General features: G+C 53.0%; 4 protein-coding genes across 4 annotated transcripts; 1 reads left to right on the top strand and 3 right to left on the bottom strand.

Annotated features, from left to right (window-relative positions):
- Window positions 1-356: 356 nt before the first annotated feature.
- On the bottom strand, window positions 357-1,875 carry EMH_0033680 (uncharacterized protein; the record flags this gene model as incomplete). Its single annotated transcript, XM_038022547.1, has 6 exons — window positions 357-477; window positions 708-786; window positions 908-979; window positions 1,360-1,423; window positions 1,603-1,685; window positions 1,812-1,875. The coding sequence occupies 6 exons, from the start codon at window positions 1,873-1,875 to the stop codon at window positions 357-359; spliced, it is 483 nt and encodes a 160-aa protein (XP_037878401.1).
- A 577-nt stretch (window positions 1,876-2,452) lies between these two features.
- EMH_0033570 (60S ribosomal protein L22, putative) lies at window positions 2,453-3,546 on the top strand (the record flags this gene model as incomplete). The annotated part of the gene is made up of 3 exons (XM_038022546.1): window positions 2,453-2,599; window positions 3,035-3,166; window positions 3,421-3,546. 3 exons carry the CDS (start codon window positions 2,453-2,455, stop codon window positions 3,544-3,546), a joined length of 405 nt encoding a protein of 134 aa, XP_037878400.1.
- Window positions 3,547-7,387: 3,841 nt separating this feature from the next.
- Window positions 7,388-12,532, bottom strand: EMH_0033460 (ATP-dependent RNA helicase, putative; the record flags this gene model as incomplete). The annotated part of the gene is given in 8 exon segments (XM_038022545.1): window positions 7,388-7,594; window positions 7,730-7,898; window positions 8,080-8,275; window positions 8,460-9,209; window positions 10,887-11,195; window positions 11,199-11,239; window positions 11,806-11,894; window positions 12,071-12,532. Coding segments are annotated over 8 exon segments (2,223 nt in total).
- A 405-nt stretch (window positions 12,533-12,937) lies between these two features.
- EMH_0033350 (uncharacterized protein) lies at window positions 12,938-15,449 on the bottom strand (the record flags this gene model as incomplete). The annotated part of the gene is given in 8 exon segments (XM_038022544.1): window positions 12,938-13,021; window positions 13,025-13,252; window positions 13,418-13,466; window positions 13,658-14,014; window positions 14,213-14,493; window positions 14,840-15,011; window positions 15,160-15,272; window positions 15,384-15,449. Coding segments are annotated over 8 exon segments (1,350 nt in total).
- Between the last annotated feature and the right edge of the window lie 130 nt (window positions 15,450-15,579).

Raw genomic sequence — 15,579 nt, 5'->3', positions numbered from 1 at the left:
GATTAGCGGTTGTATACGGCCCAGCGCCAAAGCACGCAGGGTCCACTGTAAACATTTTCAGTTGCATCAGATGTTCTCCACAGTTGACACTGGCACGCTTCATGCAGCTGCATTCACCATAACTGCTCCACGAAGCAAATGCGCAAGTGCGGCAGTACGAATGTTGGCGCCAAACTAAGTAGTGAACAGAGGGCATTTCAAAAGCTTCACCCCGCACCAGGCCCAGCACAAATGCAACACGGACGATTCCTGTGAGTTACAGATGTTGAATGTAGAGCACGGTCGACAGCAGTACGCTCGCCGTGTGGTAACCCTTTGCCCACAAAAGCATAACTGGTGGAAAACGCAATCTGGCATCATTCACTGTCATCTTGAACCACCACGTGTTTGCTCCAGTATTCTACCGCGCGGGCATAGGCTTCGCGGTTTAGGGGCACACCACTGCCCCCCTCCTCTAGAAGCGCGTTTCGCATGATCCTGAAACAACCCCCGTATCCGCATACATGCGGGAGTGTACAAAATTTTCTTCTTGACAATTAATGATAATTCCTCAGAAACTAAAAGGAAAACAAGTTTAAAGGGTCTTTCGTTCACTAAGGTAGCGCGCTGTGCTGGCTTCTTGATAACTCTACAATCTCCTGACAGACTCCGTTGGCAAGTTTGCATGGCTTCCATATACCGGTATTTCCCGTTAGCAGTGCACTTACGTTATGGGGTTCATCGGTAGCTCAAACGGCTCATCTTGCGCCTTAATCGCCACTATGAACCACTCAGGTTGAGTTGTATCTGTGTAATAAATGAATAATCAAACCGAACAGGGAAACAGTTTGAAATTGCCCCGAAATCGGGTGCACGGAATGCATGCAAACCGGGGAGCTGGTCACCTGATATAATTTGTAGCGCTTACCAACAATTTCCACACTCTTGGTCATGGCGGCATTCTCCTTGGCAACTTGCTCACGGGAGTACAGAATCAGGTCTGAGGGCACCACCAAAAGTAGCAAGTTGCATCTACAACGTCGCGATCCCACCTTGCAAGAACCCACCAAGCAACGACGTAAGGCAGGCAAACAACAGTGGCCACAGACGCAACTGGTAATTGCTACAATTAGCCGTACCCAGATACTTAGCAGGAACAAGCTGGCGCTGAACACAGCTTGCTGGTAACCACCGTGACAAAACCGGAAGTTCCTCTGGACGCCGCGATAAGTATCCCGTGCTACATCGCCAAGCAACTACCACAATGCATGGGTGGAAACCATGAGAAGTCCCTATTACAACTGCGTTTGCAACCCATGCGCGGTAGCTGGCTGTGCGACCGTTCTGGCCGCTGATTATATTTTGTCGTTTTCCGCCTACCGGATGTGAGGTATGTTCTCTTCAGTAATGGGGAGCGTAGATACTCTAGCTCCTGTAAAGTTTTCTATAAAAATATGCTTGCAGAACGGGGCATAGCCGTCTCTCAGGGGGAGGCATTTCTGTCGCAGGATCTCGTGTAGCTGTGGGAAACGCAACAGGGAACGCGCACACTTTGGGCACTTATACGCCCCCAAAACGGAGCAATATGTCATCTGTCCACCTTTAAACTCGCCGCATGCTCACCTCCTTCATAAAAGCATCTTTATCCAACGGAATTCTTGTCCCCGGGTACTTGGGGTCATCGAACTGCCTGAAGCAAAATGGCTCTGCAACAAGTGCACACATTGTTTGGGAAGACACTTCCAGAAGATGTGCGACCCTCAGAAACCCGCCAAGGCTATGTCGCTCTGATGATATATCAGCACGTGCTCAATTCGTGCAGCTGAACTCACCCAAGCCAAGGGAAATTGCCCTTCCAGAAACAGTTTTGCTGTCTGATGAATCTTGTGATGCCATTTTCACTGACGGGCTCAAGCAGTTTCCACACGTGGAACTCGTACGATGCAGGAGAAGCGGTGGCTTGACTGAGACAGCTAAGAATCCCGGAATTCCAACAATCCGAGCGATGTGCATACTCGATGTACGGCGGATGTGTGCCACACGATTGCCATACTAAGTAAAAGTAGAAAACACGCGGATGTACTTGCTATGAGAATGGCTAGTTGTCAAAACCGTGTCGGAACCCTGGGTAACAGAACTTCGGACTACCGGGAGAACGTTAGAGGAAGAGAAACCGCTCTGGATATGGTATCTGCTCAGACCAGCTACGTACCAGAAACCTCGTCCGTATGGGATAGTTTTTTCCACTTCCCTTTCGCTAATCCTTCACTTCGAGTAGCTATCATTAAGTAGTATTACATGCCTCTTTGGGGCTGCCTGTACGCCAGAGGGGCGCGCCCCGCACTGGCAGCTCTTCTGTGCATGCTGTTCTGCTGTGTTCGTCTTTGGTATCTACGACCAACAAAGTTAAAAGCACTTCTCTGTTGAAGTTAATTGTGCGGGTGCCTCGTTGGCTGATTTTCGTGTGGCCACAATGGCGTCAGCATCCGCTACTGCTAAAGCCCGCAGCCAGATGGGGCGTGGGAAGAAGGCCTCCCCAACAGGCAAGACCACCAAAATCAAGTTCGTTATCGATTGCCAGAAGCCTGTTGACGACAACATTCTTGAGGCCAAGGGCTTGGTAAGTTAGGCTGTGCAGTGCTACGGTACCGACCACTACGCCCGGACTACTCCGTGGGAACGCAGGTTTTCACGGTGTTCGTCTTCGGCGTGTCCGACATCTATTTTCCAACGTCTCATTTGTATCCACGCACTCATACCCTGTTGTTTCGTCAGAAGTTTTCATGGAGCTGTGCGCGAATGAGTTCTTCACCCCACATGTCTCGTTACATGTACCGGGGCCCCATGCTCCGAAGTGATCGAATGCATAGTGCCATCAGGCAGACTGTATATGCATATGAGCACCAGTTCACTGCGTATCCAACTTCTATAGTTTCATTGACCTAGCTGTTAGGAACTGTGGCCGTGAAGTGCCACTGGGCGAACGCGCTGCCCTCACTGTCCTGTAGCATATGGTAAGTTGATGGTAGTATATGGTTGCAGTGCTGTGCTGCAGGAGAGATTCTTGCAGAGCCGCATCAAGGTGGCGGGGAAGTTGAACAACTTGGGCGAGAAGGTGGAGGTTTCTCGGGAGAAGGCGAAGGTTTGCGTCACCGCAGAGCTGCCCTTCTCAAAGCGTTACCTCAAAGTAAGACTATCAGTAGACGGTAGTGGAGGCTGTCGTGTGCAGCAGGCGTCGGCTCGTGCAACGCAGCCATTTGGCGTGTGGGGCTTCTTCAAACGCGCCAAAATGCTGGAATTGCGTAACACACGGTCTCCTGCTATGCTCATTGCCCCCAGCTGGCAACGCTGTCTGTCGTTTGTTAAGGGGAGTATTCGTGGTGTTTTGTTCTGTGCGACATTAGCTGGTATCTTGCCAGTCTGTAATGTGTCTGTGTGCAGTACCTGGTGAAGAAGTACCTGAAGAAGCAGATGTTGCGAGACTTCCTGCGTGTGGTTGCGAACAACAAAACGTCTTACGAGTTGAGGTATTTCCAAATGCCTCAAGAGGACGAGGAGACAGCATAGACCAAGTCTATCTCTCCCATTTAAGAACTGTCATTTTGTTCATGAACACGGCAAGAATTTACGTATGCTGCCAACTTGAACGGGCATTCGGATGTTGAGATGAATCGGCTTGGTGTTGCTTCGAAAGGGTCCACTTCCGTAGTGAATATTAATTAGAGAGAACGCCATAGCGACACAGTTTGCGCGACAGGAAATAGGAAGTCAGAGAGGATCAAGTGCCCAAGAGCTGTCTGCTTAATTGAATTTGCAGTGACCCTAACTAGTGCCAACTGTTTATGTAGTTCTTTCACCCCTCAACTTTGCGATCTACGTATGGCCCATTACAAGGTCTGCAGCGCACGAAACAGCCGCAGGAAAGACCCTCCATTTTGCATACCCTTGACTCCCCGGTCCGGGGAATTTCTGGACGCCATTCTGAAAGGACTGTGAGTGCAGCCCATGACCTCTCGGTGTTCACAGCAATGATACGGCCTTCCTCCCGTTTGTCAAAGGTCTCCTGCTTCCACGGCCTCATTGAACGCAAAGTCTCCCCTCCTAACATCAAGGGGCAGGGTGGAACGTTCGGGAGTTGCACACATTGCGGTGGATGAGCGGCCAACATCGGGTCCCCCCCGTGAGTCATTGCGGGCCGATCGTTCAGCTGTCCTCTGTAGGAGCTTGACATCTTGCACCGCTGTATGCGGCTTGTCGACAGCGCTCGTTGCCTTGTCGAGTAGCCTCGCTCTAAACAGCACGTGAATGACACGAAATGTCTCCAAAGTGGAAAAGCAATTTAGCAGGAACGCTCTACGAATAAAAGAGCACTGCGTTTGTTAAGCGGTTGACTGGGGATGAGTTATGGCAAGGCTAGGCAGAAATCGACGGTTGAAACGACAGGCTCTACGCCCTTTGCACCGTGCATGCATGCAAATAGACTTTCCCGAAAGTAATGAAAGTTCGTGAAAAGGAGTCGTCTTTCACTCCGCAAAGTGTAATTCCCATGAAGATATGGCAGGAAGCGTGTGTGCGCGTCGTGTCCAGACGCCTCACCAGCACAGGCGGAGGCAGAAGAACACCGTCGTGAGTAGAGCAGAAACTGCTACTGACCGAGCGGTTGTTTGGTTGCTTCGTAATAGTTTTTAGATATTCAAACTGAGTTTAGTTGACGGCATTGTTTTCGGCCAGGATAGACCGCGTGTACAGGGAACCATGCCAGCGGACACATCAGAATCAATTCGCCCATCCATGAGGAGAATGGCGAGCTTCACCCGTCTTCTCCGTAAGGACATGATTTTGATCATAATTAATTATCCAGTGTACCCTTATATACTCGGATCGTGAGCCAGAACACATCTTTATTCTCTGGACATGGCTTCCTGGCGAGGCCTCGAACACTTGGGACCTTCGTAATCCGTTGTGGAGGCCGCAGTTGAACAAACAAGAGGATCGTCGAGGTGAATTGAAATATTCTGATGACAGATCGGCAGTGGAGGTCCACGGCATGCACTTGCGGGATGCACGCCCCACCAATACAGCTGGTGTCGCCCAACATCAAGCGTTACAATTCGATGTGGCAAAGAGGCCGTTGAATGGACCAGTAGGCTCATCCGCTGACGTTGGCGGGAAGACTACATGGTCTTTGAGGTTCCCATATGGCATATTGGGCACTAATGCATTGGGCGTGTTGTCTTCAAACATGCAGTCCAAACCAGTGACAGAAGCTGTCGAGACTTCGCCCACCAGTCTTGACAACAGATCATCACCTTTGTCATTCTTAGTAGACACAATACAACTGCCACTGGTACCTAGTCTTGGAGGGAAAAATAGTCAACGGACATCGGGCGGGGCACTTTCCAACGGCGCGCAGGCTCGAACTCCAGTTGGGGATGAAGATATGCAAAGAAGAGATGGTTATATAGTTGGGGAGGAATATAGTGGCCCAGATTTCCAGCCAGCAAATCACGCCACATTGGAGGAGCCCCCTTTATTTACAATGCAGAATATTTCGCTATTACCGCCGCAGGCAAGGAAGCCGATCAACTTGGCTGTCCGTCAATTCACTGCTCAAATGCAGAGAGCTGCAGTAGACTACTGCACAGCAAACAACTTGAACTGCAGCGAACAACATGCGTTGGAGACGGCAATATCAGTGGCGCTGAGGACATCTCCGACGGCATCCATGTTTAGACAGATCTCAGCATCGCTCAGCGCAGTGGAGGTAATTCGAAAATAAAAGTCAAACTTGAATCGATACTAACTTGCGAACAGGGGGCAATTACCAGTGCTCTTCGGCCCCTAGGTTGGCCCATTGACCCAAGATCACCAGAGGCTCCGAAACCTCCACCGAAGCCTCCCTTGCAGACTGCGCAAGCTGTACAATTCTCTTTCTCCCTTGTAGGGACTGCAGTGGCTCTTTTGAGAAGCTTCATTCGTCTCACTAAGGGTCCCAAACCACTGATTGCAGTGGATACGTACGGTTGCATACATACACAAGTACCCCCGGGATGCAACAATGAGGACAGCACCCTTGCAGGCAGCTACATGAACATCACCGCAACATCCTTTTGAGCTTATTGTACAGCGGACGAGAGAGAGAAGGATGCTCAATGACTGCGCCACTGGAGTATTCGTCCAACTGCAGGAGCTTTGCAATTGAAGTTCCAGCAAGAACTGACAATTGCGCAGCGACCGCCACCATCCAAGGTAGTCTGTAACTGAGACGCGACTGTGCGCGCCAAAATCCCGATGCTTCTGCACAGATGTTCCCAGCTCGTTAACGGCGCACGGATTCGAGCTTTCGTGCCTCTCCTCCCTTCGGTGCTCACAGCACTACCTTGGGCAAGAACCTTTCAACCTTGACGGCAGATATACCTTGACGCGCAGTCCCGATGGTGCAGTTTCGTTCGCAAAAATGATCCGGAGCGGCCTCAGACAGCAGAACACCGGAAGTAGAGTCCTTCACCTCTACCAGTCTGAAGGGAGCAAGACCACCAGCGAAGTACTGAAGTCTGCAGCTGCTGCAATCAGCGCTGCCGCGGTACGAAGTTTTTTCTGACGCCATAAGTAGAAATTATTTGGACAGCAAAATTAACAAATGCAGCATACAGACCGTGTGGCAGGCCCACTCGCCTACTTGCCCATATCGCTGCAGGGACACTTTGCTCACCAGCAAAGCAGCAAACCCAAGGAATGCCAGGACGTCGACACATTCTCTTTTTCTCACTGCCTGTTATATGGCCCATCTCATTGGCGCTTTACTCAAGTTCGTGAAGATTCACCTACAAACGAGATGAAATACTTCCCGGCAATTGTCTCCGTAAGATGAGCGAATATATCTCAACGAGTGCATCGCCTTGGATGAAAGAGTCCAAAAGTTTCATGCAGATTGCGACGGTTAGCGTGATGACGCGGTTTTCGATTGGGGTCGCGTATCCTCGGCGACGCCGTTGGCTGCAGTGTCTGTCACACGGCAATATCGGGCTGCTCTCTAGTGTAGCACATAGCACAGTGTTTTCAAATGAATTTTGAAGTAACTCTATTGTTTTGAAAAGTTCAAGCAGTCTGCGGGCAGCTGAGATCGTAGGTAGCCATCGTGGCTCCATCAGCACTGCAGGCGATGAAAAAGCAAATGACTACAGCAAATTGGCCTGTTCCCACGGTGCGCGCCAAGCTGTGTAGCTGGCCCTGCGCAACGTAGAATGGGAGGGAAAGCACATTTCTGGAGTGGAGAGATGCTTGGAAACACTGAGTCTCAGTAGCATGTCTTGAGCAGGCGGCAACAGGGCACAGAGGCCTTCTGGTGGCTCTGGTCGCCATCCCTTCGGACAGTCCTCGCACGCGCCAACTGCGCGCTTTGCTGAATTTAGCCTGCTTTGCCGAATTTAGCTTGGTAGTCTAAAAGACCAGCCTTGATCGCTTTCTCGTCCCAGTAGGCGACGGGGCGCCGGGTGCTGACCAAAAAATTTACCTTCCGCTGGTCGATGCCGACGCAAAAGCACAGATACGCGCTGACTGCAGCAACACTTCTCCCCACTCCTGCGTTGCAATGAACGTATACCGTGTGGCCGTTCTGCAGAGGACCACCCACACATCCGCACGGGCGCAGAGTAGATACTCTAACCGACGGTTGCTGAGAGTGCATACACTTTAGCCCTGAAGTCTCAGCCTGCCATGGGGAGACCAGGGCGATGCAGAATCGCATTACCCGGATTAAGGCATCCAAAACTAGTGCACACTGTGCCACTGCAAGCTTGCGGCAGGCGTCGCTCATATCCTCTGTAGGCATCCAAACGTATCGCATGCCAGCGGATTCATATAGCTGGCCCACTGCTTCTGGTGTCCGCGTGCTCGCAATGGGGTCAGGAAAATTGTTTCTAAGCAGCAGCAGGCACAGCAGCAACAACCAAGGCACACCNCACACCTGTAATGAAGAGGTGGAAATAACACGAACACAGGTAAGCCAGTGGGCAAACGGATAGAACCTATCCTCCCTTGTGCCTCCCTTTCCCTGCGGTTCACAGGCAGATGCGATGCCCCTACTGATAATTCGCTGACTTGATATCTTCTGTAGTTTGGAGGTTGAAAACTGCGGTCACTTTCAAGTCCTGCTTGAGCTGGCGGATGTGTTTGAGCTGACGGGGGCATGACCCCACATATAGGTTGGGCAGAATGCGCGAGTAGTCCATACGCCCTTCAGCCTTGACGGTATTGTAGAAACGCGTCGTGTGGCCGTACTCGTTGGCGCTATCAGCTGAGACGACCGCATGCAGCTGGAGGAGTAAGGATGGGATCCACATTTTGCATCAGAACAAATGCATAGGTGCAGCCATCCCCACTACGAGCGCCGCTCACTGGCGTGAGTCGACTCTTGCCACGTCAACTGATGCTAGCCCCGATACAAAAGCGTATGAATTTGGCAAGTGCAGCCAACGTACCTCGTGGGTCCTCGAACCGTGCGATCTTGCAAAGGTAGAGCACTTCGAGGTTCCCGCTTTCGCACTCATCCACAACCACGTCCATCGGGTCAAAGCAGAACTTCCTATTGCTGCTGGGGCCACTGCCTTCCCACACCACATGCATGGCCTTTGAAGGGGGCACTGCGCGCTGAGCAGGAGGGGGAGGAAACAACCACGTGCGCCAAGTACAGAACGGGCTGCCGTAGGCGACGCACTGAAAAGGCTCCCCCGGCGTGTTCGGAACGTAGGGCGCGACGGGACTTTCCGGAGTCCACAAAATAAATTTGAATTCGAACTGCACACTTTTGAGGGGGTGGCTATCCAGTATGGCAATAATCTCCGGTGACCGGTGGTCAATGCGGCAGGTAGCGGCCGCCGTGACACTTGACGTTTCATCGTTTGTTGTGCGGCGCATATCAGGAAGACTTCCTGAGCACATGCTTCCCGCAAGAGGTGAATATTTCCTCGCGACGGCGGCGATGAGTCGATCTGAAAAGGAGTCGCGAGGACTTTTGGGGCTGTCCCGTTGAGCACTGTTGCATTCACTTCCCGCTGTTGCTGACGCCCTACAAGCTCCCAGCCGTTGCTCGTCTACTTCTACATCTGCAAACCAGAGGCTCGGTTCCATTCCGCCTTCAGTTGGTGTGGTATAAGGTAGCAAGGGAAGACACCGAGAGGGGTCCCAGCATCCTAGGAACTCAGGGCTCCCGGACACTCCCAACTGGGAACCTGGAGGCACAAAGGCCACGCAACTAAACCGAATTCGCATCGAGCCGGAAGTCCCGTAAATGGAAGCTCGAATATATGCCCCGAAAATCTGTCCGTCGTGTCTCGCCCACAGCAACGGCCTTATGCCGCGCGTCTGGCCTTGAAGTTCCTCACCAGGCCACCGAAAATTCAGCTGACCGTTCCAACAAGATTTAACGAAGATGCGGCCGCATATAGCAGCACACCAGTACTGTCATGGTCAGCTGACGCCGAAAAACGACGCACGACGATGGGGAGATCGGATTGCTCCCGAGTAGCATTCACAAGCCTGCTCCAAAGCGAGGCGTTCCTAAGCGTAATTCTTCGAAATCCCATTATTAACGGAAAACAGGCCATCTCAGCCGGTCGCCAGCCGCTGAGACGCTCGCGACAGCCCCTACCGGTTCCGTTGCATAATTCAATGGTAGCAACGGCACAACAAGCGTGAGTTGGCGTGATATCTTGTGGCTCTTAATATACGCAACTTAATATCGAAAAACTGTATTATCCGGTCGGGGTTCTTCTATTTCGCATTTACATCGCGTTCGCGGGGCTGGGCGGCAACCTCCGCCGGGCCGGTCTTGATCTGCGTCCAGGGGACGAATGACAATGCGATCCAACCCTTAAGACATGTAAAAAAGCGTTTAAATGTAATTGCCTACAGAGTTTGCAAACGTCGCCATAAAACACACGGTCTATGTGTCCCTCCCATTGGTGGGAGACAGTTTAGCAGACTGCTCCCACACGTCGCCGGTTACTTGACCTGTTACGACTTTGCATATAGTCACTGCCGTGTCCAGGACGCTTTACAGTCCTTTTTTCGCTTCTTCTGCATTCCCTAGAGCCTGTCACATCACGATAGTGACTGGGGGGCTGTGGAGCCGCCACACCTGTCCGCCGGCCCCTCCCCTCACATTGCAGTTACTGCTAGTTATCTGCGCATTCACAACTAAACCTCCCCCCCCTTGTAGCTCTGGGCTGTTCAGTAGAAAGGAATTACTTCGCCTACGAGGTGACTGGTTCCCAGCGGTGTAATGCGCTTAGTTAGTGCCCCCGTAGTGAGCAGATCGACTTACTTCCCCTATGCCTACGGAACGTAGGCGTTAGGTGCCCCGCTGCCAGGGAAACTGTTAAGTTAGTGTTGCTCAACGGAAAAGCGGTGTTGTTTACGCTCTACCAAGTGCCCCAAAAACAAACTGTTGGAAACAGTGGGTGAGCCGCCAGCAACCAGGGCAGCAGTACGGCAGACGCCACATCCTCTTCGATGCGTAACTTCCCGCTGCATAGATGTTGAAACTTACTGCTCTTGCATATAAATCAACTTTCATACTCCCCGTGAAGACACTCGGCGAAGAGTTTCCTCACAGCTTGCCAACAGACGCCTGGGAAACATTAAAGGATGAAGATCGGCCAATCCCAACGCCCGTCTCGTTTACCACAGACGGACAATGCAAGCAAGGTTTCTTTGCAAGTGGGACTGAGGATGAATAACCCCTTTACCAATAGCAGGAGCTTCTACTTTGTACAAACCTCCCTCCCATCTACAGAGGCAAAACTCTTCCGATGCAACTAAATGGGCCCTTCTGCTGCACACTTAAGGGCTATGGAGGGCACTGATGCTGTGCCAAATCGCCGTTTCAGCTGGCAGCTACGTCCCACGTTGCCGTTCTTCCTGGCCCACGGGGGGGGTCTGCTGGGGACGTTCTCTGAAGGAGCGACGGGGGGAGGGACTCCTATCTCGGCGATGTCGGTTCCGCTGTTGCTGCTCCAGCTGCTGCCGCTGGTCCCTTCGGGCTTCAAGCGTCGAAAGCCACTGCTGCCGCCTCTGCTCGCGCTTTGCGAAGTTCAATGCACCCCTCCGTCCCTCTGATCCCCCAGAGGCAGTTCCTGATTCATCGTTTGCCGAGTTATTGCTGCTGCTGCTTTGCTCTTTGCTGTCCCACCGGCCTCTCTTGTTGGTCGACCCGCNGAAGACGGGGTATCCGCTGTGGCCGGCCGTGTGGCAGCCGCCGCTGCAGCAGCAGCCGCAGCAGCTGCCGCCGCTGCAGCTTTTGCTATGGATGGAGCATTAGACACTAGTGAAGTTTCCGCATCGTCAACCCGGCAGCCCGTATCAAATCTGCGATGACAAGGTAGAAGCAAATAAAATATATGAGGCCCCAAACCCATGCTTCCCGTTCACTTGTAGGGACACTACAACAAGGTGCCAGCAACAGAAACTGGAATCAAGAATACCATCTTCCGCACCCCAAGCCTCCGAACGAAGTATTTTGTTGTTTCCTCAGCTCGCGGCCAGCCTTGCCTCCCTGCCAGACTACCCTCAGGCCAGAGAGCCGTGCCTCCCTAAAGGGTGCTGCAGGAACAACATCAAGCTCGAGAATGTATTGGGTTACCCACCCCGTCGTAAAACACCTCGCCCTAACGTCCGCCCCATTCAAGAAGGCCCGGGTGCAGAGCAACCAGACCACCAGGGGACCCTCCGCATGCAACATTACCCATGCGGAACGCTGAGCAGCAACGATGGGGTGGGGGAGAGCCATAAGCAATGAGCCATAATGTCCCATCATCTCGGCCTGACTTGAAAGGAGTCATGTACAGGCTGTAAAAGTGCTTACGGAACTGCATGGCAAACTCTAACAAGGACCGTGGGACAGTTTGTCCGGACGTCTGAGGCATCCACACAGCAGAAGACGGGGTCAACCACTACAACGTACGAACCAAATCCACAACATCACCGCCGTTTTTAGAAGAAAACATGCTTGAGTTTTCAAATCCCCCAGAAGAAGTAACTGCAACAAGAGAAGCATCAACGGGAGGGACAGCTGAGCACGGCATCAACTGACCTCCATTTTCTCCACGACAAAGGCTGCTTGGCGCTTCTCCTGTTTTGTCAAAAGCGACCATGCGAGGCCCGAGCGGCCAGCTCTGCCAGCGCGGCCTACACGATGTACATAAACCTCAGGGTCATGTGGGGCGTCGTAACAAACAACTAGAGAGAGCGCAGGAGGAAAATCGAGTCCTCGAGCAGCGACGTCCGTCGCCACCAGCACCAACGGGGTCCGAGAGGAATCCGAGTCGCCCAAAAAGTGGTGTTGCATGCGGCGCATCACGGCAAGGCGATCGCCCTGCTGCATCCCGCCGTGTAGTATTGCCACGTCTGGACAGCAAAACCAGAGGTAACAGCAGCAGTGTCGCAACACCAGGCAAGCCAAAAGGGAACCTTTGGAGCCAGGAACATCTTTTCTACAGGCTCCAACAGTGTATACATCCAAAAAGTATGACACGTACAACCGCCACGTCCGCATGTGGCAGAATCCCCCGCAAAAGCAAAATATACCAACAAACGTGAACAGGCAGAAGACGCAGTCCATACATGGGGCCACAACTGCCCTCTCGTATGAAGCGGCGCGACAGCGAAGTCGAACAACTGAAGAGGAGGCGTCATAAAGAAGCACGCTGGATATAACGACAGCGAACGGACAGCACCAACAAGGCGAGCGTCGCCCGCTTAGCGAAACACGAGCACAACTGAAGTGCGCCTCTGGTGACCAGTGAGGTTAAAGACCCCAGCTTGGCAAGCAGAGCGTTGGAGTACAAGGTTGGCAGAAAATGGCAGAAGAAACAGTCACTCCCCTCTCCTTGCTACATGGCATACGTACACTTGAACGTTTGGTTGGCGTTCTTTCGAAGGTCTTGTGAACTTTCGCCTCCTAGAAGACGCGCAGCTGCTGCTCGCGACGCGGCGTCCTCGGCTGGCGCTGCGGCGGCCTCTGTTGTTGCTGTGCTCTGTGCTGNAGCAGGAAGGCTAAGTCTTCCACTCTCTGCTGCGAGTTACAAAAGACGACGCCTCCTGCTGCAGCTGCTTCCGCCACAGTTGTAGGCGGCGGCCGTGGGCCGCACTGCTGCTGCTGCTTCTCCGGCTGCTGTGACAACGCCAGCAGCCCTAGCAAGTTCTTAGAGAGCCAGTCGAATTTCGCCTGCTCCCCCTCAAGTATCTGGACCCTTTGGTGAACCGTTTGCGCCGCCTGAACAAGTCACAGGTACGCAGCGCCTCACAGAACAGTGAGGAGCAGCAACGGCAACACTCAGGTAGGGCGTGCAAGTTGCAACCCGGTCTAAGCAATGGCGTGTGCAGGCAGTGTGGTGTGATTACATCCCAATGACACAGCCGCCACAACCGGGAGACGCACCTGTCCTCCCTCACCGACGACAATTCGAATCGGGTTACGAAGAAATTTGCTGCAGACCGGAGACTCATACAAGCTAACGTGCACAGCGTTGGTTCGTTTTGGAGGGCTACGCGCAGCTACCCACTAAGAAGTCCGGGAGGAGCTTGCCGCGCGGCCCCAACCGCATGAACGCGAGAGGCCGGAGGGGACAAGTAAGTCGCTTCTGCTGTTACTGCTCCTGCTACTACTACTGCTGCTTACTTGGCAAGGGCCTCGCACTTGCGGGGCATGGTAGCGCTGAACATGCATGTGACCCTGTCCGGCCTGAGGGAAGAGAGGACATCTCTCAGCTGGCTCTCGAAGCCCATTTGAACCATCTTATCAGCCTCATCAACGACCGCCATGACAACTTTGTGGAAAATACCGCCGAGACCTTTGAGGCTGCACACGTCGATCATGCGTCCTGGGTTGCAGACCACAACATCGGGACCTCGTCTTAGCGCTCGAAACTGTTCAGTCTTGTCGAAGCCTCCGGCCATCAACAGCCGACTCACATCCAACTCCGCTCCCCCTCGAGAAAAGCTGTGGATCTCCCCGTCCACTTGTACCGCCAGCTCCCTAAAAACCAAATCCCCCAACGAACACACGCCAGATCGCCAAAGGCCCAAAACCCACAAAACAACCGTCTGTTTGTCATATTGCGTGAAGAGGAGCAAAATTTATGGTAGCAGGCAGACGGCCAGCAAATCCTCACGATCGAGTCTTTGGTAAGTGGCCCTGGCCATGCTGGAGCACATACACCCCACAAAAACGCACCGGGTGGGGCATATTATGATAGCTGAGGGCCCTGCCCGTTGCTCCTTCGCTGGGGATTGCTTCGACGGGTCTTTAAACGATGCTTGGCAAGTGGTCCATTGGTCCTTTTCCTTTAGACTGACGACGCGCGTCAAGACCGGAATGAGGTAGGCGGCGGTCTTTCCGCTGCCTGTCTGTGCCACAGCTAAACAGTCTCTGCCCTTTAAGAGAGCCGGGATGGCCGCCGCCTGCACAGCAGTGGGAAGGCGATAGTCGCGTCGTTGCAGAGCCGTCCACAGACCCTAAAAGCACAGCACACGCGCCAAGACGACAAGCCCCACGCCAGCCATCGCAGCAGCAATACCACGACCCTCCAGCGCCAACGCACAAATGGACCCCAATACAAGGCACGGCAGAAGCGGAAATATGGTTGCTGCGCCGCCTTCGGCGTCAGCCAGTAGAGGGGGGGCAGCGGCTTGACTGAAGGGGAGGCATCGCACGGCTAATAAGGGCCCCCGGTAAGTCCCTGCCTTGCTGCGGTGACTCCCGTGGAACCCCAGGTGAATGCCCCACGAAATTCGTGGAACGGTAGCTTGTACGGCTGCATTGCTACCGCTGCTGCTGCTGCTCAGCGTGTGCGCTTCTGACCTTCGGAACGGAATCCTTCAAGTGGATGAAGGATGCAATTGGACGGGGCGCCTGTTTGCCCGTAGTGTGGAGCTGCAAGGAATCGCGAACCTTCGCAACGGCCTCCAAGGTAAGGGCGGTGACGTCTGGGTGTTCTTTGTATATGTCCGCTGTGTATGGGGGATATATAATCCTGTACAGTTCGCAGCAGCCTTCGAAGCAAGGAGGAATAAAATGCGCCCAATGGAAGAAGAACTGCAACTGCGAATTATTCTAACGACTTTAAGCGTCATAGCTCATACACTCAAGCAGCAAAGAGCCTAGAGGTTACGTAGGCCTACTCGTCGTGATGTACTACAGGGAGAGAACGGCAACGGCCCTCATCTTCGTCGTCTGTTCCTGCGCTATTGGTCTGCGTCTGAGCCTTCCTCTTGCCTCTAGCAGCCTCTGCTTGCTGCATTCAACACGCATCCGCAAACCCATAGGCATGCAAACGGGGAACATTCATCTACGGAGTAGTCTACCGGCTGGGTCGGCGTCCCGTCACATCCGGTAGTTCCCCCACCAATTTCCCGCTGGAATATGAACGTTCGACACATTTGAACACATACAGAAGCTGCTTTTTGGGCATTGAGATGCTCTATAGACTCCGCTGCAATGTCCTCATCGTCGAAAAAGCGTTCTGTCTCCGTCTGTTGGCCTTCGCCCGCTGCTTCCCTTCGCTGCTTTTCCTCGAATTCTGCCTTCTCGCGAACAAGAGT

The sequence above is a fragment of the Eimeria mitis genome, genomic scaffold (genome assembly GCF_000499745.2).
Source record: "Eimeria mitis Houghton genomic scaffold, Emh_scaff32, whole genome shotgun sequence".
Taxonomy (NCBI): Eukaryota; Apicomplexa; class Conoidasida; order Eucoccidiorida; family Eimeriidae; genus Eimeria; species Eimeria mitis.
Note: the sequence above shows the minus strand (reverse complement) of the source record. Positions and strands in the feature narration are given on the sequence as shown.